This window comes from Emiliania huxleyi (genome assembly GCF_000372725.1).
Source record: "Emiliania huxleyi CCMP1516 unplaced genomic scaffold EMIHUscaffold_4, whole genome shotgun sequence".
In the NCBI taxonomy this organism is placed as follows: Eukaryota; Haptophyta; order Isochrysidales; family Noelaerhabdaceae; genus Emiliania; species Emiliania huxleyi.
This window is the reverse complement of record NW_005198966.1, coordinates 1632322-1658447: the sequence shown is the minus strand read 5'-3', so window position 1 is coordinate 1658447 and position 26126 is coordinate 1632322. Positions and strand designations below refer to the sequence as shown.

General features: G+C 64.2%; 9 protein-coding genes across 9 annotated transcripts; 6 read left to right on the top strand and 3 right to left on the bottom strand.

The window, feature by feature from the left end:
- Positions 1-2011: 2011 nt before the first annotated feature.
- Positions 2012-3914, top strand: EMIHUDRAFT_96090 (hypothetical protein; the record flags this gene model as incomplete). The annotated part of the gene is made up of 4 exons (XM_005770727.1): positions 2012-2826; positions 3152-3224; positions 3262-3693; positions 3780-3914. The coding sequence occupies 4 exons, from the start codon at positions 2012-2014 to the stop codon at positions 3912-3914; spliced, it is 1455 nt and encodes a 484-aa protein (XP_005770784.1).
- A 168-nt stretch (positions 3915-4082) lies between these two features.
- Positions 4083-4642, top strand: EMIHUDRAFT_350000 (hypothetical protein). Its single transcript, XM_005770726.1, has 2 exons — positions 4083-4589; positions 4620-4642. The coding sequence occupies exon 1, from the start codon at positions 4147-4149 to the stop codon at positions 4474-4476; it is 330 nt and encodes a 109-aa protein (XP_005770783.1). The 5' UTR covers positions 4083-4146; the 3' UTR covers positions 4477-4589; positions 4620-4642.
- Positions 4643-9396: 4754 nt separating this feature from the next.
- EMIHUDRAFT_196557 (hypothetical protein) lies at positions 9397-10275 on the bottom strand (the record flags this gene model as incomplete). Its single annotated transcript, XM_005770725.1, has 1 exon — positions 9397-10275. One exon carries the CDS (start codon positions 10273-10275, stop codon positions 9397-9399), a length of 879 nt encoding a protein of 292 aa, XP_005770782.1.
- Positions 10276-12600: 2325 nt separating this feature from the next.
- EMIHUDRAFT_448031 (hypothetical protein) lies at positions 12601-15619 on the bottom strand. Its single transcript, XM_005770724.1, has 13 exons — positions 15448-15619; positions 15138-15364; positions 14930-15069; positions 14815-14857; positions 14598-14664; positions 14360-14460; positions 14026-14086; positions 13869-13957; positions 13590-13743; positions 13471-13519; positions 13226-13403; positions 12998-13150; positions 12601-12966 (listed from the first exon to the last, which is right to left on the bottom strand). Exons 1-13 carry the CDS (start codon positions 15536-15538, stop codon positions 12685-12687), a joined length of 1635 nt encoding a protein of 544 aa, XP_005770781.1. The 5' UTR covers positions 15539-15619; the 3' UTR covers positions 12601-12684.
- A 2216-nt stretch (positions 15620-17835) lies between these two features.
- EMIHUDRAFT_196554 (hypothetical protein) lies at positions 17836-18360 on the top strand (the record flags this gene model as incomplete). The annotated part of the gene is made up of 1 exon (XM_005770723.1): positions 17836-18360. The coding sequence occupies one exon, from the start codon at positions 17836-17838 to the stop codon at positions 18358-18360; it is 525 nt and encodes a 174-aa protein (XP_005770780.1).
- Positions 18361-19760: 1400 nt separating this feature from the next.
- EMIHUDRAFT_46418 (hypothetical protein) lies at positions 19761-20523 on the top strand (the record flags this gene model as incomplete). Its single annotated transcript, XM_005770722.1, has 3 exons — positions 19761-19854; positions 20068-20093; positions 20170-20523. Coding segments are annotated over 3 exons (474 nt in total), but the record flags the coding sequence as incomplete, so codon positions are not given.
- A 366-nt stretch (positions 20524-20889) lies between these two features.
- Positions 20890-21567, bottom strand: EMIHUDRAFT_196552 (hypothetical protein; the record flags this gene model as incomplete). Its single annotated transcript, XM_005770721.1, has 1 exon — positions 20890-21567. The coding sequence occupies one exon, from the start codon at positions 21565-21567 to the stop codon at positions 20890-20892; it is 678 nt and encodes a 225-aa protein (XP_005770778.1).
- A 2007-nt stretch (positions 21568-23574) lies between these two features.
- On the top strand, positions 23575-24447 carry EMIHUDRAFT_196550 (hypothetical protein; the record flags this gene model as incomplete). The annotated part of the gene is made up of 1 exon (XM_005770720.1): positions 23575-24447. The coding sequence occupies one exon, from the start codon at positions 23575-23577 to the stop codon at positions 24445-24447; it is 873 nt and encodes a 290-aa protein (XP_005770777.1).
- A 491-nt stretch (positions 24448-24938) lies between these two features.
- On the top strand, positions 24939-25832 carry EMIHUDRAFT_196549 (hypothetical protein; the record flags this gene model as incomplete). The annotated part of the gene is made up of 1 exon (XM_005770719.1): positions 24939-25832. One exon carries the CDS (start codon positions 24939-24941, stop codon positions 25830-25832), a length of 894 nt encoding a protein of 297 aa, XP_005770776.1.
- Between the last annotated feature and the right edge of the window lie 294 nt (positions 25833-26126).

Below are 26126 nucleotides of genomic sequence, written 5' to 3'. Positions count from 1 at the left end.
AGCTTGCCTCTCGTGTGTCGCCGAGGAGGGGGACAAGTACACACCACCACGACGATTTGGGTCTCAACTCTCATGTAGCTCGACGGCTCTTCAAACGGCTCTTTCTGGGTGCACCCACTGGGTGAATCGTCAGACAGTGCTATCGCAGTCAGCTGGGGCTGGGATGGCTCTCGCGTCTCGGCGCTCCTCCGGGCTTATACGTTATAGCATCACACGGATAAGTGTGGCCATCTTATTCTTAAGTAGATGCGGCATGCGCCACGCTGCCCGCGGCGTTTCTCACTTTTTTTTCGGAACAGCCCCGCCCCTACGGGGGGTGTGGACCGTGAGTTGACCAGGGGTTGTGCGCCGGGCCCTCCTGCTCGGCTCCAGCGAGTAGACAAGTGTTACCATCAACAGAGGAGAAGGATCTGACCTCAGGGCTGATGTGACCAAGCGCTGGTAGCGTGGTTTCACCTCACACCCATGGTCTCACAGTGTGCCGGCAGTCGCCGAGCAGTGTCGCTCACACAAGCCGCAGCACTAGTGACTGAGGGCCAGTGAGGGCGAGCCCATCGCTGTCACAGCTGTGGCAGCCGCACAGTAGGCTGTGTCAACTGTGCAGAGCGTGTGAGCAGCAGAGGAGCTGCTCTCCAGGCTTCAGGCGCAAAGAGGTGCATGCCACCGAAGGCGCTGTCGAGGTTCGCCGAGCGCGGCGCAGGTTGAGGGACACCGTCACCGACGAGTGCGTTGGACTTTTCACTCTGGACAAAGACGGCGGCACGCACACGAGCTGCGGTCGTGCCGCCGTCATAGCGGCGAGGCGCGGGACCGTCTGTGGCGAGGTGGGTCGCGTCCCTCGATTTCCGTCAACTCACGGTCCACGCCTCTATGTTTTTTATCCCCTCGGACCCTCTGTCCGATCGAGCACCCACTTCTTTTGCAGTGTATGTAGCTCTTACGTTTTGCATTCATAAAAAGGGTGGTTGGTTGCTGTGCCTGTGGTCTGACGTATCATCTGTTAGGTTTAGGTAGAAAGGTGAAGAACAGTCAGGCTCGGACTGGACACCAGCGCGGTATGGGTGGACGCGGGACAGATGATGACGACACGCACGAGCAACACACAGACACAAACAGGCTCACAAGACACACAGCCAGCTGGCTGCCACACACCCTGAGTTGGCGTGCACATAACTCCGGGCCACATCCTTCCTGTCGCCCCCCCCAGCACTCCAACGTGCCAAAGGAACAAAGAAGGGCACAACAACACAACAGACGACAGGAAGTAACATGTGAGACTAGAGCAGGCTTGCTCCGCCTCTAGCAGTGCAATCTCGCCGCCAGCCGCAAGGCATTCACGAGACCGTGTGTGTGGGGTCATGTGAGGCGTCTATGGATGCCCTCCTCAGAGGCTAGCGACCAGCCGCCAGCCCTATCTCGCACTCACGGGCAGAGTGACAATTCAATGGGTGAGTGGTTGCGAGCAGAGAGGCGCGTGGGCTGAATCTAGATCGCACGCCATGGCATGTCTGTGGAGAGAGAGTTTTGTGTGAGAGAGATTTTGTGTTTTGTTTGCTGTGGAAGGGAAGGGGCCGACGGAAATTAACAAAACAACTCTCTCCCTCTCCGGAAATTAAGGGGAGAAAAAACAACAAAAAGTGGCGCTCGCCACCTCGCTCGCACTCGGTCTTGAATTCTTTTAGTTAGTCGACTTCCCTCCCCCCTGCGCACGGGCCCTCTAGGCCAAGGCTCGCGAGTAATCCCTCCCCCTTCCCCAGTGCTCCCCAACGCACACGATGATAGGCTCCAGGCCCCAAATGACGTGTGAGTGTAAGAGGGTCTGTGAACCTCCAGGGCTCGCACCTCAACCTCTCACAGTCTCACAGACCAGCGCACAGCGCCATACGAGGTATTTTCTTCTCAATAACAAGGCTGTGAACGGCGCTCGTCGTCGGCGCTCGTCGGCCGCTCACTCTGATCCTCACTTCTTGTGAAGTGGCTGCGGCAATAGCAGACAGCGTCGGCGCGTCTCATGATGGTGGATTCACCCTTCTGCTCGACCGGCACAGTTGGGTACTCCACCCGCGCGGAAAATTACGGCAGAGTGACGGCAGTGTGCTGCCACGGCGCCTGCCCTCGCTGCGCCGATCGCGAGGAGTCGCCCGAGTGCGACGCGAGCGCGATCGCCGACGGCGCGTTGTGCTCCACGGCCAGCGCGACAAGCTGCGTCCTGCCAGCCTCGGCGGGTGGACTGGCGGCCAACATGTGTGTGGATGCATGGGCGCTCGCCTTCCCCACCGAGGTGCACCGCTGGCAGGGTCGGTCCTGCCACTTTAAGCGGAAGTGGCGGCAGTGCTCCGAGTTTTGGGCTGGCTGCCGCTGCTCCTGCGGCAACTGCAGCGCGAGCGGTGGGCACCAGCCACAGTCTTGCGCGCCGCACGCCGCCATCACCACCGCCGCCGCCATCGCCACGGACGGCGCGAGCAACCTCAAGGCGCTCGCAGGCCCGCCCCCCTCGTCCTCCTCGTCCTCCTCGCCGCTGTCCGGCGCAGCCACGGCGCTCGCCATCGCCGCTGAGGCGGGCGGTGCCTCGCCGGCCACGGTGGCAGTGCTGCTGACCGGCGGCGGCTCCGTTCTACTCTTCGCTGGCGTCGCCCTCTGCTGCTTTCTCAGCGGAGGCAAGGGCGGAGGCAAGGGCGGCGGCGGCGCCTCAAGCCGCAGACAGCGCAGGCCTCGGTCCGGCGCCGCCTCGCCGCTCAGCGACGAGGACGAGTTCGGCTCGTTCCACGGGCCGTCGAGCTCGTGCTGGCTTGAGGACGACGACGGCAGCGGCGAGCGGCGGGCGGGGTGCAGCGAGCAGCGGAGCCTCCTCCCCGCGCGCAACGCCGCCCGCGGGGCCAGGGCAGACGCCGCCCACGGGGCCAGGGCAGACGCACGGGGCGGGGCCAGGGCGCGGGTCCTGACGCTGAGCAGCCTGGGGGCCTTCCCTCGCCTGCTGCCGGCTGGAAAGGGCAGGCTGCGCGCGGGCAAGGGAGGCCTCCCCTCCCCTATCGAGGAGGAGCACGCGCCGCTCTGCGCCTCGGTCACGCCCGCCGAGCAGGCCCTTAGCCCGCACGCTGGCCTAACCCTAACCCCTGCGCCGGCCCACACCCCAGCCCCTGTCCCCGCCCAGGACGCGCGGCGCGCGCGGTACGACGCGCGAGGCGCTGCGGAGGCGCGATACCTCGGGAGGCTGCGGACCACATGTCCACGCGACGTAGTGCGCGAGACGCGCTCATCTAGGCGCGCGCTCTCGAGGCTCACATCGGGCCTGCAGACTCGGTCTCGATGGTCGGATCGCAGCCAGAGGCGCACGGGCTGCACCACATCGCCTTCAAGGCGGCGGCTGGGCGGCACCGCCCTAGTCATCGCCCCACCCCGCTACCCTCCCCGAACCTCGCCCTCGCTCGCCCTTCCGCGGCCACGCCCTGCGCGCCGGCGTGCCGCGCCGGCGAGGACTTCATGGGGGACTTGCTCACGGTGCACCGCATGTCTGCCGGGGAGGCGTTCGATGACGGCACACACTTTGGCGGGGGCAGCCTGCAGGGCAGCTTGCACGGCAGCTTGCACGGCAGCGCCGCGAGCCTCACCCTCTCGTTCGACTCCGACAGCAGCAGCTCGCGCTCTAACGCGCCGCAAGGCGTGTGCGTGCCGCTCTCCGCCATCACGGCGCGTGTGCCGTGCGCGCGGGGAGGGCCCGTGTCGTGCCCCCACGCACCCGACTGCGCTCACCTCCCCCTCGCATGCCTGCCCCACGCCAGGCGTTCGAGCCGCTGGTCGAGACGTCGGAGCGAACCGAGGGCTCCTACCGCTCCTCCCTGCCAGCCTCGCCCGCGCGCGCAACCTCGACCCGTGGTCGTACGACCTCTCAAATCGCAGGCGCGGTCAACCCATGAGAGGGCACTCTCAGCATCTCTCTCCCGCGCGCGGTCGGCGGTGCTCCAGCGCGGGCCGACACCGCTGCGTCCCGTGAGCGCGTGCTGTGTGAGGAGTCACTCAGTGCTTGCCATTTACTGGTGAGCGATTCTAAGATCAGGTCTGGCACCTCCCCACTGGAAACGAACATCTGAGTTTCAAATCTCGAATAAATCTCGAAACACACTTGAATGCTCACTTGGCAGGTAACATATGCGCCACGCGCCCCAACCGCTCCTCTGGTCGCCGCCGGCCTCCGCGGCGGCGGCGATGTCCCAGCGCCACCCATCGGCCAGCCCTCAGATCGATCGATCGGCGCTCAAAGTCGGCTTCAGATCCGAGAACGCTGCTGGCGCCGCCGCCGATCCCAGCGGCGACGCCAGCAGCTTCCCCTGCTCTCCAATGCGCCGAGAAGCGACGCGGGGGTGCTCGGCCCGCCATGGACGACGAAGGATCCGCCGGGCGCGCGTCGGACGGTCCGGTGGCACCCTCTGCGCGCGGCACCTGCCGGCGCCCCGACGACACCCGTCGCGCCACCGCTGATGGAGGGGCGGTCGGCGCCGCTGCCGCCGCGCCGCCGGTGGGAGGGGCACTGGTGGTGGCCTGGGCGGCCCTCCGCCGCCGCTCGGGGCGCCCGGGCAGCGGTGGCAGCCTGCGCCCGCGTGCTTCGAGCTGCCCGCTCGGTGCTTCGAAATGCCGGCTCCGGCGGCCCGCCAGCGGCGCTATTCTTTTTTCTAGCACGCGCCAGTTCGCACCTGTGTCGAGCCTGTGTGCTGTGAGAGAGAGTTGTCTTGTTTAAATTCTTTTTTCTACAAAATTCGAGCCAATGGAGGAAACTGAAGCGGGCAGGCTGGAAGCACTGAGGGACGGCCGATGTTCGCCCAGTGCCACACCTGATTTTAGCCCCCCGCTACCCGGTTGCACTCGTGCGACGTAGCGGGGGGCCACAACTACGTTTACGAAAACATAAGTAGTCCCGCGAGGTGTGAATTGGCCGCCCCAGTAGCCCCCTTTCCATGGGCTTGATTTTGCGGCGCGTCCCCCGAGCGTCCAAACTTCTTTGGGCGCGAACCGTATCTCGCAACGAATCTCGCCGGCCTCACCGGCCCTCTTTGCTTTGACCGACGCTACCGTCCGCTCGACTGGCCGATGAAGAGCGACCCGTACGACGCGCACTTGTCGTCCTCCCTCCTCGCCACATGACGGCCGCCCTCCGACACCGACAGTCGCGCTCCGCACGCCTTCGAGGTCAGCTGCGGCCGAGCGACGATCGGCTCGCTCCGATCGCTGGGCGCGGTCACTCTCCGGCCCATCACCCGCCTGCCGATCACCTGTCCGCCTCGCCGCGCGCGGGCCGCTCGCCTGCTCGCCACCGCCGCCGCGCGTCCCCGCGCCGCCACGCTTCCCTGTGCACCTGACCGCGCTCGAGCTGCGCACAGACGGCGCGCTCTGGCAGACAGAGCAGCGGCCGCCCAGGCGGTCGCTGCTCCGCCCCGTCCGAATCCGTCCGCCCGCGCGTGCCGCTGCCGCCGCCGCCGCCGCCGCCACCGCCGCCGCGTTTCCCCGCGCCGCCACGCGTCCTCGCACCTGACCGCGCTCGAGCTGCGCAGGCAGACGGCGCGCTCTGGCAGACAGAGCAGCGGCCGCCCAGGCAGTCGCTGCTCCGCCCCGTCCGAATCCGTCCGCCCGCGCGTGCTGCTGCCGCCGCCGCCACCGCTCCACCCGGTGCCCGTGTGCCGTGAGAGTTGCTTTGTGCATGTGTGTGGGTGTGGAGACTTATATGTCACACTTGAGCCTCTACCTATGATAGTAGACCGGTACTCGGGTTTGGATGGTAGCGGGGGGCCCCGCCGGAGGCTGGTTACTGATAGAATCGCTCTGGTAAATGAGTGGTATTTACCACTTATTTGATTCTCCTGGGGAGTGGTATGGTATGAGGGCGTTCGGAGCGGCCCCCCAAGCCCATAAGGGTGTGCGTGTGGACCGTGGCTTGACGGAAATCGAGGGACGCGACCCGCTTCGCCACAGACGGTCCCGCCCGCGCCTCGCCGCTCTTGCGCTCTATGTATGACGGCCACACGACCGCAGCTCGTGTGCGTGTGGCCGTCTTTATCCGGAATACTACAACGCGCTCGTCGGTGACGGTGTCCCTCAACCTGCGCCGCACTCGCCACTCGGCGAACCTCGACAGCGCCTTCGGTGGCATGCACCTCTTTGCGACTGAAGCCTGGAGAGCAGCTCCTCTGCTCCGCTCACACACTCTGCACAGATGGCAGCCTACTGTGCGGCTGCCACAGCTGTGACAGCGATGGGCTCGCCCTCACTGACCCTCAGTCACTTGTGCTGCGGCTTGTGTGAGCGACACTGCGCTCGGCGACAGCCGGCACACTGTGAGACCATGGGTGTGAGGTGAAACCACACGCTACCAGCGCTCAGGCATTTCCCGCTCTCCATAACCTTCTAAGAAAAGAAAGCAAGCTGTGCGCACACACTCCACACCACCCACACCCACACTCACACCCACACGCACACTTTACGCACGCACCACCGCTTCCCCACAGGCACAGCCCTGGCGCCCCGCCACAAGCGGGCCTCTTCAAGCGCACAACATTGAGGCACAAGTTGGGATCAATCAACAGTGAGATTCTCAATCTCGACACTGTGGATCCTCCACGTGTGCGCTGCTTGCCGCTATTTTGCCTTTGCACCCGGCGCGTCCTTGAGCGCGACCCCGGCCGCCGAAAAGAAGAAGGCCGTGCTCTCAAAGGCGTAGATCGCAAACCACAGAAACACGGTGACGTAAGGCCAGGTTGTCATCCCGACGTCAATGAACTTTGGCCAGACCATGGGTACGAGCGAGCCTGCTAGAGCTACAAATGTGTTCCATCCCAGGCTTACTTTGAGGCTGCCGCCCCGGAGGGAAAAGAAGCCGATCAGCCCGTTGATCAGCCCCAAGCAGACTGGGCCAGCGGCGTAGGAGTTCACCTCGTCGGGAAAATAAGCACCGTAGCGACCTTTGTCGGTCAAGAGCACGACGATGAGCAACCCATGGGTCACAGCGTTTCCCACGTTCGCCCATCCCGACAACAGCCGGGCGAGACGAGCAGGGAACGACGCAGGCTCTTTTGTCGGCGCGCTCGCGTACAGGGCTATTGAGCTGTAGAACACGGCGCAGAGAGCCGCGATGAGTAGCAAGAGCGCAAGGACGATGCCACCGTCATTTGCCATCGTCGGATCGATGTGACTGCGACTCGTCGCTCGCACTCGTCCTCGCCGTCGCCGCGACGATCGTCCCTCGTTTCGGACAGGAAGAAAAACGCTCGCGTGCCGGAAAATTTTCTTTCCCGGCCAGTCTGTTTAGACCTATGCAATAGGTAGGTAGGTCCGGTTTTGACCGCCCCAGAGCCAGCAGAGGGCCCCGCAATAGGTAGGTACCCGCGGCTTTCGTCTTTTTTCGCTTCGCGGGCGCGCCCCCCCCCCCGGGATAGGTACCGTAAGGTGCCGAACTTAAGGTAAGGTAGCTTGAGTTAGGGAGCCCTTTTCCTCTTGCCGAACTCCTGTTCTAATGTGCCTAACTCCTGCTACCCACCTCTCCGGGTCCAGCCGGACCGGCACATACGGGCCCCGCGGCCCGCACCACTGAGGCATCTCCCTCCTACGCTACGAACACCTACGCTCAAGTACGAGTGCCTACGCTACTAGATTCCCTACTCCTTCTCCTCCTCCTCCTCTTCCTCCTCCCCCTCCTCCTCCTCCTCCTCCTCACTCGCCGCACCCGAGTCGGCGCCGGCCGTCGGACCAAAAAAGAAATCCCAGGGACCTAACTGCTGCTACCCCGTGCCTAACTCAGTGCAAAGCACCTAACCTAACTCAAGCTACCTTACCTTAAGTTCGGCACCTTGCGGTAGATAGGTAGCTAGCCCCTGTGGGGATAAAGAAAGAAAGAAAGAAAACAGACAACCCAAGGGAGGGATGGGAGGACGGCACGCCGCCACCACACAGGGATTTTAAGGAGAGGTGTGTACTTGTTACGTGAAAACCCGCTGGGACCCGGACGCCAGCACACACGGCTAGATTTCATGGCGGGCCGCCTAGGCCCTGGGGTCGGAGGCAGAGTCGGTGGGGGTGCCGCGCGCGGCGCGGGCTTCGCTGTGGTGCGCTAGCCGTCGCCCACCCTAGGGAGTCTGCCTCTTCCTATCTCTCTTCGCAGTCTCTCGCCGCTTCTCGCTGCAACCTTCATGCCACCGCAATAGGTAGGTGCCCGCGGCTTTCGTCTTTTTTCGCTTCGCGGGCGGCGCGCGTTCCTCCATTTTACATGGCCACGCTCCAGCCGCGCAAGCGGCGGCTATCACTGGCCCGGTTGGGCCTGCCAGCACCGACCGCCTCTTTGGCCGACGCGTCGACAGCTCAGACGGCATCTCGCCACCAGCCCGCGCTTCGCCGAACCGGCTTTTCCTCGTCTACGATCCGGATCTTCGTCGACGATGAGGGTGTCGGACGCATTTGCGGTGTCTACGATCCGGATCAACGATAACAAAGCTGTTTTCTCTGGGCGCGAATATTATGTTGAGGTAACCAGTTTCCGCAGCGTGCGACAGATGAAGGTGGAGCCCATCGTGAAAGGCCTCGACCATGACGCCGGCCCGGAATTCGCGCCCAAAGAATTGTGGCCCGATCATCCGGCCCGCTGGGTGCGCTTCTGAGCTCCCCGGCCCTGGATGTGAGGCTGCTGACTGCACTCCAAGTGCTCCAAGTGTGGCCTCGTTAGGCTCGTTCTGCAATGAGCGGCAGACGGCTGTTCACCCGACACGTGCCCGTGTGCCGCGGACGGCATTGGCTGTTATCACGACAACTACGTTGGCAGCTGCGGCTGCGCCGGCGCCTGCCGCTCTCCCCTCCCGTGTTACATCTTCGACGAGAGGGCGATCAAGAAGGCGAGACAGGCCGCGCTTCGCAGAGTGCGCGCGACCGGGCCGTGAGCCTGAGTGTTTACCGCCTCGGGTTGTCTGCCTGAGCTTTGAGAGTGCCCTTCGATGCCCTTCGTGGAGAACGGGCGTGTGGAGGTCTGTAATACGCGGTGGATAACGGCCGTGAATGAACCGAGTGAGAGAGCGGCGCACATGTGGATTGTGGTGCAACGGCCGCAACGCCGCCGGTGGATTCTGGTGTAGCCCCCGCGCGCGTCGAGAGGTCGTGTCATAATGGAAATGCGTGTTCAGAGCTTCAGACGACGATAACGATTTAAACGTCGAGCTATCTCGTGTTTCGTCTTCGATATCCTCGTCTATCTCGCGTGCACCGTGCAGCCTCGATGGAGTATGGTTTTCCCCTCCCTCAACAATTCCCCTCGACCGCCTTCCCTACGCCAAAAGGCACACGCACATGCAGCAGGAACATCTCGAGGAACATTGGCGACTCCAGAGACGCCGGGTCGCCGGCACCTCCTCTATCTGGCCGGCCTCGCTAGCCTAGCGCGGCCGAGTCGAAGGGCTGCGCCGGCTCGTACTCGACGCCGGGCGGCATAGGCTCCATCGGGTGGACGAGGACGGCGCGGTCGCACGCCTTCATGAAGGGCACGTCCGTCGGGTGGTCGCCGTACCCCACCGTCGAGACGCCTGCCGAGGTGGCGAGCGGGTCCGAGGCGAGCAGCGTCGCCTTCTCCTCGCCGATGGGGATCTGGGTGGTCTTGCCGGTGAAGCGGCCCGCGCGCTCCTCGAGCACGGCGCCGTACACCTGCGACGGCGGCACGCGCAGGTACCGCTCGAGCCACGGGCGCGCCATGAAGTCGGGCGAGGCGGTGATGACGATCGCGTCGTCCGCCGCGAGGACGGCCGAGGCGACCGGGTCCTGCAAGTCGGCGGCGTAGCGCGGCGCGAGGAACTCGGCGGCGATCGCCTTGGCGCGCTCCACACGCACGCCGCGGAAGGCGAACCAATACATGACACGCACCGCAAAGGTGCGCGACAGCTTGGAGACGGGAATCAGCACTGCGGCGACGAGCGGCACGAGGAGCAGGCGGATGGAGCGCAGCCTGACGAGGAAGGAGATCACATACCCCGTGCTCTTCTTCGATATCAGCGTCTCGTCCATGTCGGTCACCACCACTGTCCTCGCTGCCACCTCAGCCGAGGCCGACGCGCTCGCCACGATTGGCGCACACCGGCAGACGGCGGGACGGGCTGGCGCAACGCGCAAGCGGTGCGGAGACGGCGCGAAGGCGCCGACCGTGGCTAGCACCGGGAATAGCAGGAGGACGCGTCGCTGCATTGAGAGCGTTGCCGGCGAGAGCCAGGCGGAAATAAGCAGCGGAAAGAAGAAAACCTCGTGCTCCAATTGCTCCATCGTGAAGGACAGGGTCCCCACCTGCAGGATTTTGGAAGGACGATCAGGGGCACAGGTGGGGCTCTCCTGCTCCTGACAAGGGACACGACCTTCAAAGATTTTTTCTCGATTTCTTCTTGAAGAGATTTTTAGAAGCTCTCTTTCTTCTTTGATTTGGCTCTCTGACTCTCACGTCTCAGACAGGGCTGGCTATTTCCGAGAGGTGAGAGCCAGCAGGATGTTTGTGTGCTGATGATCTGGTGTGAAGAGGACACCATCCATCCCACAGACGCCTTGCAGGCCAGTACGGGTCTTGCAGATCTTGCCGCTCTCAGGCTCCTAAAGAGGGGGGGGGGGGGGGGGGGCGTTAGGCTGCTGCCCCGTGCCTGGGGGAGAGGGAGGGGCCGGGTCTGGTATCTCTCGGGAGAATGAAGGGCGGTACACAGCAGGTGCAGACAGATCACACTTCACAGCCAGGCTCCGTGCTGCCAGTAGCACGCGCCCCGCCAGGCGCGCAGGGCGGTGCGCAACTGGAGGCTGCAGGATGGCTGACTGCCAAGCTGCTCGGTGCTGCTGGCGGATCGTGCCCCCGACCGGCGGTACGCACCCCCTAGGAGATCGCAGGGGATCGCGGGGGGTTGCGGGCCTGAAGCTGAGCCAAGTGTGAGCACTTGAGCACTGGATAGGGTCGATTCCGCATGGTACGGGACCCCTCGATCGTCTCGCCCTCCCTCACTGGAGTGTTCATTGGGTGGGGTCATAACAAACACGGTACAGGATCGAGGTGCACGCTGCCGAAGCAGTGTCGTCCCCCCTCTCCCCGACGGCGATGGCGGTGTGACCGATCGAGCTACAAGAGGAGCTTGTTCAGCATGATCAGGGTGGGCGGAGCAGTGCCCCACTTCCTCAATGGGTGGGCTTCAGACCTCCAGACACGCGAACCCATCACCTTCGGCCTGTGTGGATTCGCCAAGTGTCGTAAAACGCAATGAAGTCAGGCGCGCCTGCGCGCGGACTGTTCGCGGACGCGAGAGGTTGCATGAACCCGTGGTGGGAGATAACGCGTCACGAGGGCAGGCAAGGCGGATGCAGGGGCACAGGCGAGGGTGCGGGGGAGGGGTGGCACCTTCGCCCTCCCGCTCGCAGCCGCCCCCTGCGGCTGCGCACCTACACACGGAGGGCGCGAAGCGGCGGTCAGGTATGTGTGTAATAGTGTATGGGTGAGCATCTGGGATTAGCGTCTGCGCTTTCTTTTTCCTAGACACGAGCAAATTTTCGGGCCTTGTTTTTGCTTTTGGCGCGCAGCTTGTGAGTTGTGTCTTTTCTCGTCACCCCAGTTGGGACACTTTTTGGGTTGTTGCACGAGTATATGGGACAAAAGCAGGCGTCTTCTTCGCTGTTTGTTCACAGCACGCCACTAGGAAACCTAGACGGTTCCCTGGGGTCGCCTCGTGAATAAACGAGTATATTGTAGCGGTGGGACAAAAGCGTCGAAAATGTCCGGAGCCAGCGCGGGCTGCCAGGACGCACCGCTCGCGCGTTCGGCGCACTCCCTGGCACCCAGGGAGTGCGCCTAACCGACCAGACCGAATAGGCTCGATGCCGCGCTCGCTGTGGAGCTGCCACAAACTCGCCGCCGAGCGTGCCACCGACGGCGTCCCGGCGGAGGTGATGGAGTGTGAGACCTGAGGCTGCGGAGGTGACGCCTGAGGTACCGGTCCGTGCACAGCGACTCAGCCGGCGACCGCCACGGGCTCAGACGAGACTTGTCGACTCGTTCCAGCTCAGCTTCACCGTGGTCCTCGGGCGTCTGTCGACGTCAGGACCACCCATACAGCTCGCGGGTTTGAGGTCGCAAGAGCCAAGATGGTGGCGTTTGGACATCCCAACCATCACACAAGACAGCCTGTAGGTGATGGCGGGACGGCGCAGTGTTTGTGGCACTCGGCAGTAGGCACCCGCGGCACGGCCCCGCTGTCGGCTCTCGCGGGCTGCGGAACCGGCCCCAGAAGGGGACGGTCCGGGCGAGTGTGGCAGCTCCTGCGCTAGTATGGGCACCCTCTATTATAGCACTACTGATCCTGGTCATTAGAGCTGCCAGGGATAGCGTCAGGAGCTGGTAGGAGTCAAAGCCCCTCATATTTGAGACATCGTGTCCCATATACTCGTGCAACAACCCTTTTGTGAGTGTGACAACAGGTCACTTTCACTTTGTTTTTTCTGTACGTCTGCTGAAACTGCTAACTGGCACGACAGTGCTGTCGACCCTGCCTAGTGTACGTACAAAATCAATTTGTGTTGTGCCTCTGTGGTCTTGTCTCTTGATGGGTTGTGTCTTTCTTTCATCTGTATACAATTGTGTGCGACAATTCACACACGTCGTCGTCCGCTCGAGCGAGAGAGGCGTCACAGCCGCGCTCTCGCCCAAGCTCAAGCCGGCGGGGCGCGGTCGTGCGGCATCAGGTCGGAGAGCGCGCGGAAAGACGTGTCCGGCGCAAACTGGACGAGGTTGGTGACGTGCGAGGTGTACAGACACGCGTACTCCTGCACCTGCTGCGCCCAGCGCGAGTTTTGGGCGCCCGTCTTGAACAGGCGCCCCCAAGCGGGGTGGTAGGCCTCGTGCTGCCGGCAGAGAGCCTCGTTCAGTGCCGAGGAGAGCACGCGCTGCTGGTCGCGCGCCTCCGCTATCCGCTCGTCCAGCTCGGCCAGCGCCTGCAACAGACGAGGCCGCGCTCAGGCGGACGGGAGGGGGGCCCAGCCGCTCGAGCAGCTCCGCGCGCTCCTCTTCGGAGAGCGCCTCCGCCTTGGCCGCCCCCCCGTCGCCCTCGAGCAGCGCCTCCACCTCCGAGTCGATCTCGAGCTGCGAGCGCCGGATCTCGAGGTGCTGCAGCCGCGCCTACCCCTCCACCCACCACCCCGCTGAGCGAGACGAAGGCCGCATCCTCGAGCCGCCCGAGGCTAGAGCCTCGACAGCCGCCCGCTCGGCGTACGCCTCGTCGACGGCAGCGGCGAGGTGGCGCGTCTCCTGTAGCGAGACCGAGCCGAGATCGAGCCGAGATCGAACCGAGATCGGCCGCCTCCCGGGGTGCGGCTGGTCCTCGGCCGTGAGGAGCTCGTCGCGCAGCTCGGGCACGATGAGCAGGGTCCGCCTTAAACAAGAATATGTAATAATTATAATTAGTATAATGCAGCTCGGGCACGATGAGCAGGGTCCGCCATCCGAGCGTCCGCTTGGAGCGGAGAATGTCAGAGTACATGTGGTCGCCTAGGGGGGGGGAGAGGAGGTGCGGGGGGAGGCGGGCAAACGAGCCGAGACCCGCGCGGTTTGCGGCCGCCGACGTACAGCAGCCCCGAGCCGGACGCGAGCTGGAGCAGCGCATGCAGGTGCTGCCAGTTTCCGCCCTGGAAGACGCGCGAGCGCTGCAACAGCCGCGCGCCGTCCTGCGGGCTGATGATCTCCGCGTTCTCGAGCGAGCCGTCCTGCCGCACCTGGCAGGGCGGCGGAGGGGGAGGCGCGGGGTCGGAAGAGGGAGGCGAGGGGCTGTTGTACAAGTCTTGAAGCTCGGTCCATCCCGGTGCATCTCTGGTGATGTCGGGGGGGGGGTGTCGCGCGCCTGGAAGATGGGCAGGTACGGGTCGAGGAGGAAGCCGGGCTTGCGCGCGCCGCAGACGACGAGGTCGAAGTAGTCGAGCCAGCTGGCTCCTAGTGGACCAGAGACGCTGATCGGCAAACGCACCGAGGAGGTCGAGGCAATCGAGAGCCAACGGCGCCGAGCAAGTGGCGGAGCACGACGTCCGTGTAGTCGTAGAGGGAGTTCGTGACGATGAAGACCTACTCACAGGCGCAGACCAGCTGCCGACCGGCTGCCGAGCAGGTCCCTGCGGCACGCGAGTCGAAGAGCGCCTGGAGGGAAGAGAACAGACGCGGTGGCTGGCGAAGAGAAGAGAAGAGAGGAGAAGGGAAGGGAAGAGAACAGACGCGGTGGCTGGCGAAGAGAAGAGAGGAGAGGAGAAGAGAAGGGAAGAGAACAGAGGCGGTGGCTGGCCGGGCGGTGGCGCGGGGGGCAGGCCGCGTGCAAGGCCGGCGCGACTCGGCGCGGCCCGCCTGCTTGCCGCCCTGCTTGAGCGCGGTCAGCATCGTCGCGAGGGCTGGGTCCGACCGGATGTACTTAGCCGGGTTGACGGCGACTGCGTCCTTGATGACGCCTTCACTCCACACGACCCAAACGTCAACGGACGTCGAAGCGAGAGGATGGCGAGCGCGCGCCCTTGGTGACGCCGTGCAGCGGCCGACTCTAGCTCGGCCTCGGCTATATCTCGGCTGCATCTCGGCTGCGTCTCGCCATCGCAGTGGCAGAGGTCGACTGCTCGCCGCACGTCGCGGTAGATCTGCTCGTACGACTTGGTCACCTGCTCGGCGGGCGGCACCGCGCGTGACGAGCCTCTTGCGGCGCCTCTACACTCTCTCCCTCTTTCTCCCCTCTCGCCCTTCTCTGCCGGCGGCCGGCTCCTCTGTGCCGCCGGCTCCTCTCGGCCGACTCGCTCGCTACCGGGCCTGACCTCGTCGGGGTGGTCGTCCTTGTAGCTGACCAGCTGGCAGAAGCTACGGCGGGACGAGGCGCGCGGTGAGCAGTCCCTCCCCTCCCTCCCTCCCTCCCTCCGGCCGGCAGCGCACAGGCACGCGTCGACGAGGAGGAAGGCGGTGTCGATGGTGGAGAAGTCGGGCGGCGTGAAGGCGGGCGCCGTCTCGAAGGAGGTGGCGTAGATGGCCTTGCGCTCCTCCGGGGTCATGCGCTTCAGGCCGTGGTACGCAACCTGCACGAGCGCGCGGGCTCGAGTGTCCCGAGCGGGAGGGAGGAGGCGAGGCGAGGCTGGCGGCCAGCCTTGACGTACTTGTGCCGGTCGAGCTTGAGGAGGTTGCCTCGCTTCTTGTCGATGACGAGCCCGCGCATGTACGCGTGCGGGTCGTACACGAGATCAAGCACCGCAGCCGGGTAGCCCATCGTGTTGACGAGCTTCTCGATCGCGCCGTCGTACGCGAGGAGGTCGAACGTCTCGGGAACATACTCGGCGAGGGTGTAGTCCATGTCGAAGCCCACCGCCTGAATGCCTGAGGCGCAGCAGCCGCGCCGCGGCAGTGAGGCAGGAGGGGCCCGCGGAGGATGGCATACACGTGTCTCTGGTGAATCGCACCGCCGAGGTTGAGCGCCCGGTTGCAAAAGACGTTGGTGCTCGCTGGAATCGCGGCCGAGGCCGCGGCCTCCGAGACGTCGGTCGCGGTCATGCGCGGCGCATAGGCGCGGCGCGGCGCCACCAGCCGCGGCGGCGCCACCAGCCGCGGCGGCGCCACCAGCCGCGGCGGCGCCAGGCCGGCCGCAACGAGGAATAACATGTGTTTGTCAAAAGAATCCCTCCGCGACATACCGGTAGGGATAGGGGAGGAGGGTCCAGAAGGGCCCATATATGTCCGCAGCGCAGAACGTCGCCTCGAGACGAGGGTGCGCGCATTATATTTGTCCGAAAAAAGAATTTTAAGCGCAAAAAAATCCCCCGCTTCGGAGTCGCTCCTCCTCAAAAACCGCCCAACCCAAGAAGAAGAAAATCTGCGTGTCTCCAAACCCTGTCAGCAGTCTTCCTCCTTCCGGAATGTACGTAAGAGCAACCTATCTGTACTGAGTGAGAGACGTAGAGAGAGAGAGAGAGAGAGAGAGAGAGAGAGAGAGAGAGAGAGAGAGAGAGAGAGAGCCGTGCAAACCTCGCTTCCGGAGCTCTCACGCCCGCGCGTCTAGGGCCTTTAGGGGCCTAGAGTCACACCCCGATTCTCCCTTTTCTCCCATTAAGGTAAAGTACACTGAGAAAAACCGGCCTAAAGTACACTGAGAAAAACCGGCGTCTGCTATCATCGCAATTGATGCAAACGTTACAATCGGGCCGTCCTCCGTCGGTCGCTCGCTCGTTCCCGCTCCGGGTCGGCAGCATGCTTACGAGAGAGGCGAGCCAGGCGCCTCGGCGGGCGTGCCGAGGAGCCACACTCGTCGTTTCGCTCCTAGCCGGCACGCTCTTCTCCGTTGCCGTCCTGCCTAGGCCCACTTCGATCCGCCTCGTGTGGATGAACAGCATTGACGTCTGCAGCTTCTTTGGTTACTTCAGCAGCTGCGACGATGTCGACGAGTCGGTTGTGGCCGCCGTCGAGGAGGCGGGCGATGCCGTCAAGGCGGTGCTCCAACAGGTCACTGCAATGCCCCTCAAAAACACCTCGCGAGGGGTGTGCTCTGACTGCTACCCGGGCTCGCCGGGCACTCTGTGCCAGAACCCGGCAAATAAAGTGTGCTACGACTTTATTGGCGGCATGTGCCCAGGTGGCACGGTCCTGTGCGGTGGAGATGGACCGAGCCCATCCCCGAGCCCGTCGCTCTCGCCGTCTCCCTCCCCTAGCCCGTCCCCCAGCCCATCTCCGTCGTCCCCATCGCCCTCGCCGAGCGGTCCCAGCCTCTGCACAAACTCTACAGCAAAATCGCGCTCTACAGCGCTCTACAACGGACGCAGTTCGTCCCGCGCCGGATGTAGAGCTCTACAGCTCTACAGCGCTCCAGAGCGCTCTACAGCTCTACAGCTCTACAGCGCTCTACACTCTACATCCTCTACACCCTCCCTCAGTCTAGTTTATCGAACTCTCCTCGCGCAAGGACCACATTTCTGACTCCCACTCCGATCATTTGCCGCCAAGTCATGTCGTTGCTCAGGTCCACTCTCGTTTCGAGCGCTTGTACCTCAACGGTCGGTGTTGGCACTGGGGTTCCCTTCGGGTATATCGTGACAGCTGACGACGGGATTTCCACTGGTGTTTCGTCCTCCTCGGAGTCCTCTTCCCCCGCTTCCTCTCGTTCGGCTCTACGCTCATTCCGTTCATCGTGGCTCACCCTCCATGCCGTGAACAGGCGCCCTAATATCCATCCTATGTTCTTCTCTCGCTCCTCTGCCCGTGCCTTGGTCTTGTCGTTGTTTCGCACCCATGTCTGTATGGCAATCGAAGCTGCCTTCCCCACTACCTGTAGTTCACTCGTCACCTCTCCTGCGAGCTCCCCTCTCAGCTCTCTTTCTTTCGGGTATGGAGTCTGTGAGTGCGGGCAGCGTGCAGGCAGGCAATCACGGGCGCTATTTTGTCGTACTCCTCTTCGGTGAGCGCTCCAAATCTAGCCCCCATTGGCCATTGCCTTCAAGGAGGCTGCCCTCGCGCGTCTCAGGAATGCGGCTGTGTCTTTTGAGTCGCCGTGCCCTCTAATTATTTTCGCGTATGTTTGCCTGTGATAGTGCTAGCACGCGCCAGTCCGCACCTGTGTCGAGCCTGTCTGCTGTGAGTTAGGGCGTGTTTATTAAATTCTTTTCGCAGAATTCCCCGTTTAAATTCTTTTCGCTGTGTGCCGGTGATAGTACTAGCACGCGCCAGTTCGCACCTGTGTCGAGCCTGTGTGCTGTGAGAGAGAGTTGTGTTGTTTAAATTCTTTTCGCGTTGACGATACCTAGTTTTCGGCGCGAACACCGAGGAGACCCCACGAGCTCACGCGACGAGACCCCAACACAATGATTGCAGACGACGACTGCAGCATGGGTGCTGCACTGTCAGCTGTCACGTTCGCCTCGAAGCTGAAGGCCAGGCGCAGAAGCCTCAGGCAGCGGCTAAAACGTCGAGCCAGCACCACCGAGCGGATCATGGAGGCGCCACTCGAGCTGGTGATTCCCACAGACATGCCTACAGACATGCCCACCGATCGCTCGTCCGTGGCTGCCGCACTCGTGTCTGCTACTTCGCTGCTGCAGTCATCGGCGTGCGAGACTGTCCTCGATGAGTCGGTGGTTGCGGCGCTCGCCGCCTCGGCGGCACCGCTCGAGGTTCAGGCCGGCTCCATGGTCTTCCAGCGAGGCGAGCCTGCCTTGCACCTGTACGTTGTGGCCAGCGGCACGTTTGAGATTTGCGGCGCGGGCGATGGCGCCGAGGCTGGCCAGCGGCTGCTCGTCCGTGGCGATCACGTTGGAGAGGAGGCGCTGCTCGGCGGAGACGTGTCGTATGCCGCCACCGTCGGAACCTCCTTCCTCCCGCCGGCATAACTTCCGTCACGCACCACTCACGGGCGAGCCTCTGCTCGCAGGCTGCTCGGCTTCCGGCACTCTCCAGCGCCTCTCCGCTCTCTCCATCCGGCGATCTCGCGGCGAGGTTCGGTGCAGAGTGGCGGCATGTGGACGTCGATGTGGCGGATGCTAGGCGTGCTCTCGCCGAGAGCTCCAGCGACACCGCCTCCTTCCGCTCCGCCCTCGGCTCCGATACGAGTGCGGGGCGCAGGTTCAGCCGCCTCTCCATCGCGTCGCAGCGGCCCCGCATCAGTATGTCTTCGCTGCTTCCGCCGCTCACCGAGCCAGCCGCCGCTCTGCACATGGACGCCACGGCGGGGGACTCGTCTGCGGCGGACCTGGCGGACGGGGAGGGGCCACCGCCGGCGAGGAGCGAGCAAGAGATCGTCTGGAGAGAGGCGGCCCCCGAGGGCGTGGTGGGGAGCGGCAGCTTTGGCGTGGTGTGGCGCGTGCACGACGCGGCGTCGGGCGAGTGCTACGCAATCAAGGTGCTCCCCCCCCCCCCCCCCCGAGCCCTTACCCTCGCCCTACTCCCTCACCCTACTCCCTCGCCCTACTCCCTCGCCCTACTCCCTCGCCCTACTCCCTCGCCCTACTCCCTCGCCCTACTCCCTCGCCCTACTCCCTCGCCCTACTCCCTCACCCTACTCCCTCACCCTACTCCCTCACCCTACTCCCTCGCCCTAATCTCTCGCCCTCGCCCTCGCCGCACGCGCTCAAGGTGCTGCGCAAGGCGGAGGTGCGGTCGCAGCAGGACGGCTGTCGCATGGTGGCGAGCGAGCGCGAGGTGCTCGCCTGCTGCCGCGACCAGCCGGCCGCCTTCGCCTGCCGCGCCCTCGCCTTCCGCCAGTGCGCCGCCCACCTCTACCTCGCGCTGGAGCTGCTGCCCAGCGACCTCGAGTCGCTCCTCGCCGCGCACGGGCGCGCCCTCTCCGAGCCGCGTCCAGACACGTCCACCACGCGTCCACGACACGTCCTCGACACGTCCTCGACACGTCCACGACACGCGGCCATCAAGCGCACGACTTGGCCGGCAGGCGCTGCCTCGACGCGGAGCCGTGCCGCTTCCTCTGCGCGTGCGTCTGCCTCGGGGTCGGCTTCCTGCACGATCACGGCTCCGCCTCCCTCTCGAGGCGGCAGGATGTCTCCCGCGCCATCTCCGTGACGTGTCCGCGGCTGGCCCTGCAGGCATTGCCTTCCGCGACCTCAAGGTGGAGCACCGGATGCTCGACGCGGGCTACACCTCGGCTACGACGCGGGCTACACCTCGGCTACACCTCGGCTACACCTCGGCTACACCTCGGCTACACCTCGGCTACACCTCGGCTACACACCTCGCTTCATCTCGGCTGTATCTCGGCCATCTCTCCTTCCAGGTGGAGAACCTCATGCTCGACACGCGCGGCTACGTCAAGCTGTGTGACTTTGGCATCTCCCAAGCACCTCTTCCGGGGGCACTTCTCGCAGCTGCCCGTGAGCTCTCTCGGACCTCCCCGTAGGCCTCTTCACGGAGCTCGATCTCGGCCAATCTCGGCCAATCTCCCCTCATCTCGGACCCCTCCCCGTAGGCCTCTCCAAGGAGCTGCACGGCCCCACCCTCACCGTGTGCGGCACCTTGTCCACCTCCGCGCCCGGGGCCCGGTGTGCGGAGCTCCGTCTGGGAGCCTCCTTGGAATTCTCCCCTAGGCACCCCCGTCTACCTCGCGCCAGAGGTGTTCCAAAGCTACACCCAGCCCGGACCCGAACGCCGGACCCCAACCCCAGGTGCACCTAGCCCAAACCCCGCAGGTTCTCCGCGGCAAGGGCTACACCGCCGCAGTCGACTGGTGGGCGCTGGGCGTCCTGCTGTACGAGGTCGCTGTCGGCTGCACGCCTTTCGAGGCGGAGTCGCACTTCGCGGTCGTGCAGCGCATCATGGCCCGCCCTCGCGTCATCGCGTACCCGCCCTGCATCGAGGCGCATGCCGCCGGCCGCACGCGCGACCTCGTGAGCCAGCTCCTGGTCGGGGCTCCCTCGAAGCGACTCGGCGGCGGCGGCGGAGACGCGGCCGAGGTGCGGTCGCACCCCTTCTTCGAGGGCGTCGACTGGGACGGCCTCGTGCGGCGCGAGGTCTGCTCTCCGTGGCCCGAGCAGATCGTGCGCCGGTGCAGCGACGCCGTGCCGTTCGAGGCAGGCAAGGAGGGCGAGCCGGAGCCGGTGTGGCTCGACGCGCGGCCGTGCGACGCCGACTCGCTCGCTGAGTTCCCTGGGTGGGAGCCGCTGGTGTAGCGGCAGATGAGCCGGTGGGAGGAATCTATGATTGGTTACCTGGAACGACCCGTCGGAGCCCGCGCGCCCCGCACTGGCAGTGGGCCACTGGCGTGTGCGCTCAGTGTGCGCTGCCGAGGCCCAGACCGAGAGAGGCTTTATGCACGCTACACACACGCATGCACAGCGTCAAGCGTAAGTTTTGAGACGCAACGCTCTCCAGTCTCACATGTCACTCATGTCTATACGGCTCGTTAGTCTCTACCGACCGACACGACCCAAGCGCTGCTCTGTCCGTGGGTTGGCTGACGACTCCTGCAGCCGCTCCACCACGCGGGTGGCGCCTTCCTGCAGCCGCTGCAGGTCCGCCACGTACAGAAGACGCAGCACGCGCGCGGCGTCGTCGAGCAAGGCATCGCCCGTGGTAAACCCGAGAGGCAAGGCACGCAGGGCGCCACTACGGCCAGCCGTGTCGCGTTCTGGCGCCGGCTCGGCGGTGGCCGCTGACGGCCGCGCGCGCGCCGCGTCAGCCGCGCGGTGCAACGTTGCGGCGGCGCCGCCAGCAACCTCGACGCCGAGCGCTCCCGCGAGGCCAGCGAGCTGAGAGTCGCTCTCATCGATTGTAGCACCAGCCTCGCTCGCGCCGCACTGCTCCTCATGAGCGTACTGCAATGCGAGACACACGAGCCACGAGCACACGGCCGCGTAGTCGCGCCCCTGCAGAGCTGACGCTACCCAGCCGGGCGCGACCAGCTCAGATGTGTAAGCCTCGAGCGCGACGTGGGAGCCCTGCCGCAGTCCGCCTCGTTCCTCTGGTGGGAGCTGGCGAATGTGCGTGTCCTCTAGCCACGATGCGAGAGCAAATAGCTCGCGTTCGGTCGCGGTAAACTGATCCGCTGACGGGAACCCAAGCGCGCGTAGCCGAATCGGCCAGTGCATGCTTTGTCGCCCGGAGAAAAGCAATACTCCGCGCCCGCCTACGCGGGGGTGCGAGTTAATGCGCGGTTGGGGGGGCCTGAAAAGGGGAGCTCCCTCTCTCCTCACCCCGAGGACCTCTGCCCAAGCTGATGGTGCCCAGCCCAGAGGGCCTCAGGGGCTATAGAGTCACACCTCACCAGGAGAGGGGGTAGCTCACACCGTGTGCCGCACTGACCCTTCTCCCACGTGCGCTTGCCCGCCCCTCTGACCGCCGCCCGAGAGGCCCGACTTTGAGGGGCTGGTGAGAGCCCCCACCGTTGCGCCCTCACCTCACGCTGACATATCCTTTGGGAATGCCCATGGGCTCTAGGGACCTGGGGGCAGCTTTGCCCGCGGGTGCCATGCTAGGCTATGGTAGCCATTCTCCCAGATTCTCCGGAGAGGCCGGAAAAGTGGCCAAGGCGCAAGAGGCGGCCTCCGCTCAAGGATCGTTGGGATTTTCTGGATCTGGTGACTCAGGAAGGAGAGGTCCTGCTGTCCGCCCCCGGCTACGCCTGGCACAATTTATTAGAAGTCGGGGCTTCCACTTCCGCCCGAGAGAAAAATCCCTCTTGTCTCTCAGCCCACTTGCCCATAGCCGCCGAGACGGCGCGCTCTGCTGACTCTCATCTAGCACCCTCTTGGGGCCTCTCCTGACCGCTGTGGGCCTCTCCAGACCTCCTCTTCCTATGGGAGTACCCCTCCCAGTCTACTTCCTAGGACACAGGCACAGGTTTGCATAATGCGAGCTTTTTCTCAAGGGCTATAGTGCAGAGAAGAAATGCGCATTAACTCGCACCGGGGTGTACGCAGATCTGCGCCGCCGGCGCCAGTCGCCGTGGTTCTCCCCGGTGAAGAAATAGCAGCCGCTTTTCAAGAACTATCATTTCGCGCCTCGGTCGGTTACGCCGCGTCGCGGCATGACCCTGCACGAGACGTTTGCGGCCAGCTTCGACGGCGGGGCTCTCCGCGACCGATCGACGGCGGAAGCTCTAGCGCTCGAATCGCTCCGCGCAGCCTGCCCAACCTTCTTGCAGAGCGGGCGTGTCCAGGGCTTTGGCAGCAACTCTATCCGTTTCGACAACAAGATCCTCGATTCGAAACGGGCAAAGTATGGGTCGAGCAACGGGGCGACCATAGGTCTGACGGAGACGCTCCCGGTGCCAGTTGAAGCCATGGCTGCCTCCGCGCCGTCAAACGTCCTGCCAGACTTCGCTGCACGATTTGAAGCCCAGCCGGGCCGGACGTTTGCCATCACGCTCTCCCGCGATGCCCCTGATGGTCCGGAGGGGGAGAAGCGCTACTTCGTGCAGCCCAACGGGGGAGGTGAGCGTGAGGGAGAGGTGAGCATGATGCCAGCCCCTCGTGGTGCCGGCCCGCTCGCCCGGATGCACGAGACGACCGATCACGGGCTGATGTGTCTTCTTTCTTTTTTTGAAGACTGGACGCGCCAAGCGCGCAGTCGAGCGAACCTGCGGTTGAGCAGCAGGGACTCGGCCGGGTTTGTTTGTTTGTTTGTTCTCTCTATCTAGCTCCCGTTCTTCGTTGTATGTGGCTCTTACGTACATTCCCGTAGGAGGACTCTGCTGACAGGGTTTGCGATGTAGATAGAGAGGAAAGGAGCGACCGACGGGTTTCTCGGAGGTTAGTGCACCACTAACCGCCGAAGCGCAAGCGCTTGGAGCAAGAGAAGTGCGACGAATCGGTCTCTTTCTAGCTAGCTCTTAGCAAGCACCCGCCGCTCCTCGCCCGACCTCCCGTACTCGCAGGCCCAATTTTACTCTAAAATTTGGCCCGGCGATACTAGCGCCAAGTGCCAGCGAGCGCAGCTGGCGAGCGCGTTCTTCTCTCATGCAGGGATTCGGCCAACCTATCGGACGCGCTGCAGCACGCGGCGCACGGCGCGCACGCGCTGCCTCCTCTCTGGCCTCGCTCGGCGCGCCGCCACCGTCGGCACTTGCGCTGCTCGCGCCGCAGCAGGGCATCTCGATGGAGTATGGCCAACTCGACCTCAAGGCGCGGCAGCTCGCCACCGGCCTCGAGGACCTTGGGTACGCGGCTGGCAGCGTCATCATCTCGGACTTTCCAAACACGGCGGAGAATCTCCTCCTGCAGTGCGCGCTCGCTCATGTCGGGGCCGCGATCGCCACGCCTCCAAAGGACGAGGCGGCAATGGCGGCTCTATGCGCGGCGCACGACGTGCGAGGCGTCGTCACGGTGGACGGCATGGCGCCAACAGCGGGTCCGGCCAAGGCCTTACCGACCGTCTACCTGGAGCTCGAGGAGGGCCTGCGCCCCGCCACGCGTGGCGCCGTCGCCTTTGCCGAGCTCCTCGAGCACTGCCCGCCGCGTGGCGGCGCTCCCGCGGCGACGCCCGAGAGCCTCGTCGGCGTCTTCGGCACCGCGCCGCTCTCTCACGCAGCCGCAGCGGATCTCGGCGCGGACGCCGCCTCGACGCTTGGCCTCAGCGCCGCGGACCGTGTCTGCTGCTCCGTCACGCTCATGCACGCCTTCGGGGTGCAGGCCTGCGCCGCCGCATTCGGAGCGGGCGCCGCGGTCGTCCTGCCGGCGGTCGGCGGCATCCGCGGCTGCGGCGACCCGAGCCAGCGCGCGAGCGTTACCGCCGACGTGCTCGCAACCAGCGGCGCGACGGTGCTCTTCGGTGACACGCACACGCTGCGGGCGATGGCGGCGGCGCCTGCGCCGGCGGCGATGCTCGCGCTGAGGACGGGAGTAATCAAGATTGGGTCGGGGAGCAGCTTCTTGCCAGGCGTGCGCGAGGCGCCCGCGCCAAAGGGCGGCGAGCCGCTGCCACTCGAGTATGCAGGCGTCGCGATGCACGCGTTTGGAAAGGCAAAGTGAGCGAGCGGCAGGCGCGCCGGCCGAGAGGACCATGGCGCATGATGGAGCGCTCGAGCGAGAATTTCATTTTCTCTCAACAAATGCCTCGGTACAAGAAGAGAAGTCTCAGTGCTACATGTACATGTACATGTGTTATGTTCCTTCCTGGAAATGATATGGAGCACATGGCACATGCGCTTGTGCACCCACTACTGGTCCTGCCAGGGTTGGGTTTTATTGGTAGGTAGAAGGTAGCTCTGGTAGGGAGCGGTTGAGCTCGAGCGGTTGAGGTGTCACTGTCAGCTCAGGTGCTGAAGAGAACAGAGTCGTCGTGCAAAATGTTGTTTGAATTTCTGTACTCTAGAAAGAAAGAAAACAAAAACCAAGGGAGGACGGCACGCCGCCACCCCACCGGGATTTTAGATTCTGGAGGACAGTCTAGTGGATCTGATTTCTTATTAGGACTGCTGCTCTCTGCGGGAGCGTATCGTTGCTACCCGGGTAGTCTGTATATGTCCAATACACTCTGCTTCTGCGGACTCCTTCTATCGTCCGTCAGCGATCACAACGCCGTCGCATCGCTCCACGCGCGGCTCCAGCAGGATCGCTTTGCGATCGTCCCGGCCTCCGAGCTCTGGCCTCTGCTTCTGGAGCATGGTGCAACTGAGACCGGCCGTTCTCCCTTTGCTGGGTACTGGGACCTGGCGACACCTCAGCGCGACGAGCACGGGATCGAGATCTACCCTTACAAAGGCACCCTGACCAGCTACTACGCCATGGACACGAGCAGGTCCGACGACGCACAGCGTTCAACTGCCGAGACGGAACCCGAGTTCCCGGGCCATGTGGTCGAGCACATCGACCCGACGACAGTCAACGGCGACAACGCGTCGTACTACCGGCTGCACCAGCAGTGGCCACTGTCTGCCGATAGTAACACCGTCATGCTGGCCGTGCAGCGCCTCGTCCATCGGCTCATGGCAGCCGGCGCGACCGGCTCGTTCCATGCAATGTTCTCTGCGTTCCGCGTGACTCGCAGCGAGACAGCGCTTGGTGATCCGTCTCCCGAGGGCGTGCACCAGGACTCTGCGGTGCTCACCATCGTTATGCTGATGCGGCGGCACAATGCGGCGCACTTTTCGGGCGGCAGCCGCGTCTGGAGCCTAGAGCAGCCGAGCGGCAAGCCGACGACCGAGTCCGTCCGCAGCGACCGACTGCTGGCCAGCCACACGCTTCGTGAGCCCTTTGACGCCCTCTTCCTCCTCGACCGAGAGGTGAAGCACGAGGCGCTGCCTGTGCTGCAGGCCGACGAGGCGGCCGGACCAGCAACCCGTGACGTGCTCACCATTGAGGTGAGGCGACCACCGCGCTCGGAGGAGGCGCGAGGAGGTACTTGTGAGGGATAAGCCATAGAAAAGGGAGGAGCGTTGTGAATTGCGCCACATCATGGGTTATGTGGAAGGCGGCTAGTGCTAGTCCCCCGTCAAAACCCTCAAATCATACGACCCCCGCGGCTACACATTGCCACATTGGCGAGATTGGGGGTAATATCGCCCCCATTTCAAGAGAAAGAAAGAAAGAAAACAGACCACCCAAACGAGGGATAGGGGAGGAGGACAGGGTCCCCACCTGCACGAGCAGGATTTTGGAAGGACGATCAGGGGGACAGGTGGGGCTCTCCTGCTCCTGACAAGGGACAC

Bases quoted from the DNA above. Each gene is read 5' to 3' on its own strand.
- EMIHUDRAFT_350000 (XM_005770726.1), top strand. From the start codon at position 4,147: ATGCGCCACGCGCCCCAACCGCTCCTCTGGTCGCCGCCGGCCTCCGCG.
- EMIHUDRAFT_448031 (XM_005770724.1), bottom strand. From the start codon at position 15,538: ATGACCGCGACCGACGTCTCGGAGGCCGCGGCCTCGGCCGCGATTCCA. The intron at 15,365-15,447 runs GTGCGATTCACC...GCTGCGCCTCAG, and splicing joins CCGGGCGCTCAACCTCGGCG to GCATTCAGGCGGTGGGCTTC. The intron at 14,858-14,929 runs GTGCGCTGCCGG...GTCCCGCCGTAG, and splicing joins CTCCTCGTCGACGCGTGCCT to CTTCTGCCAGCTGGTCAGCT.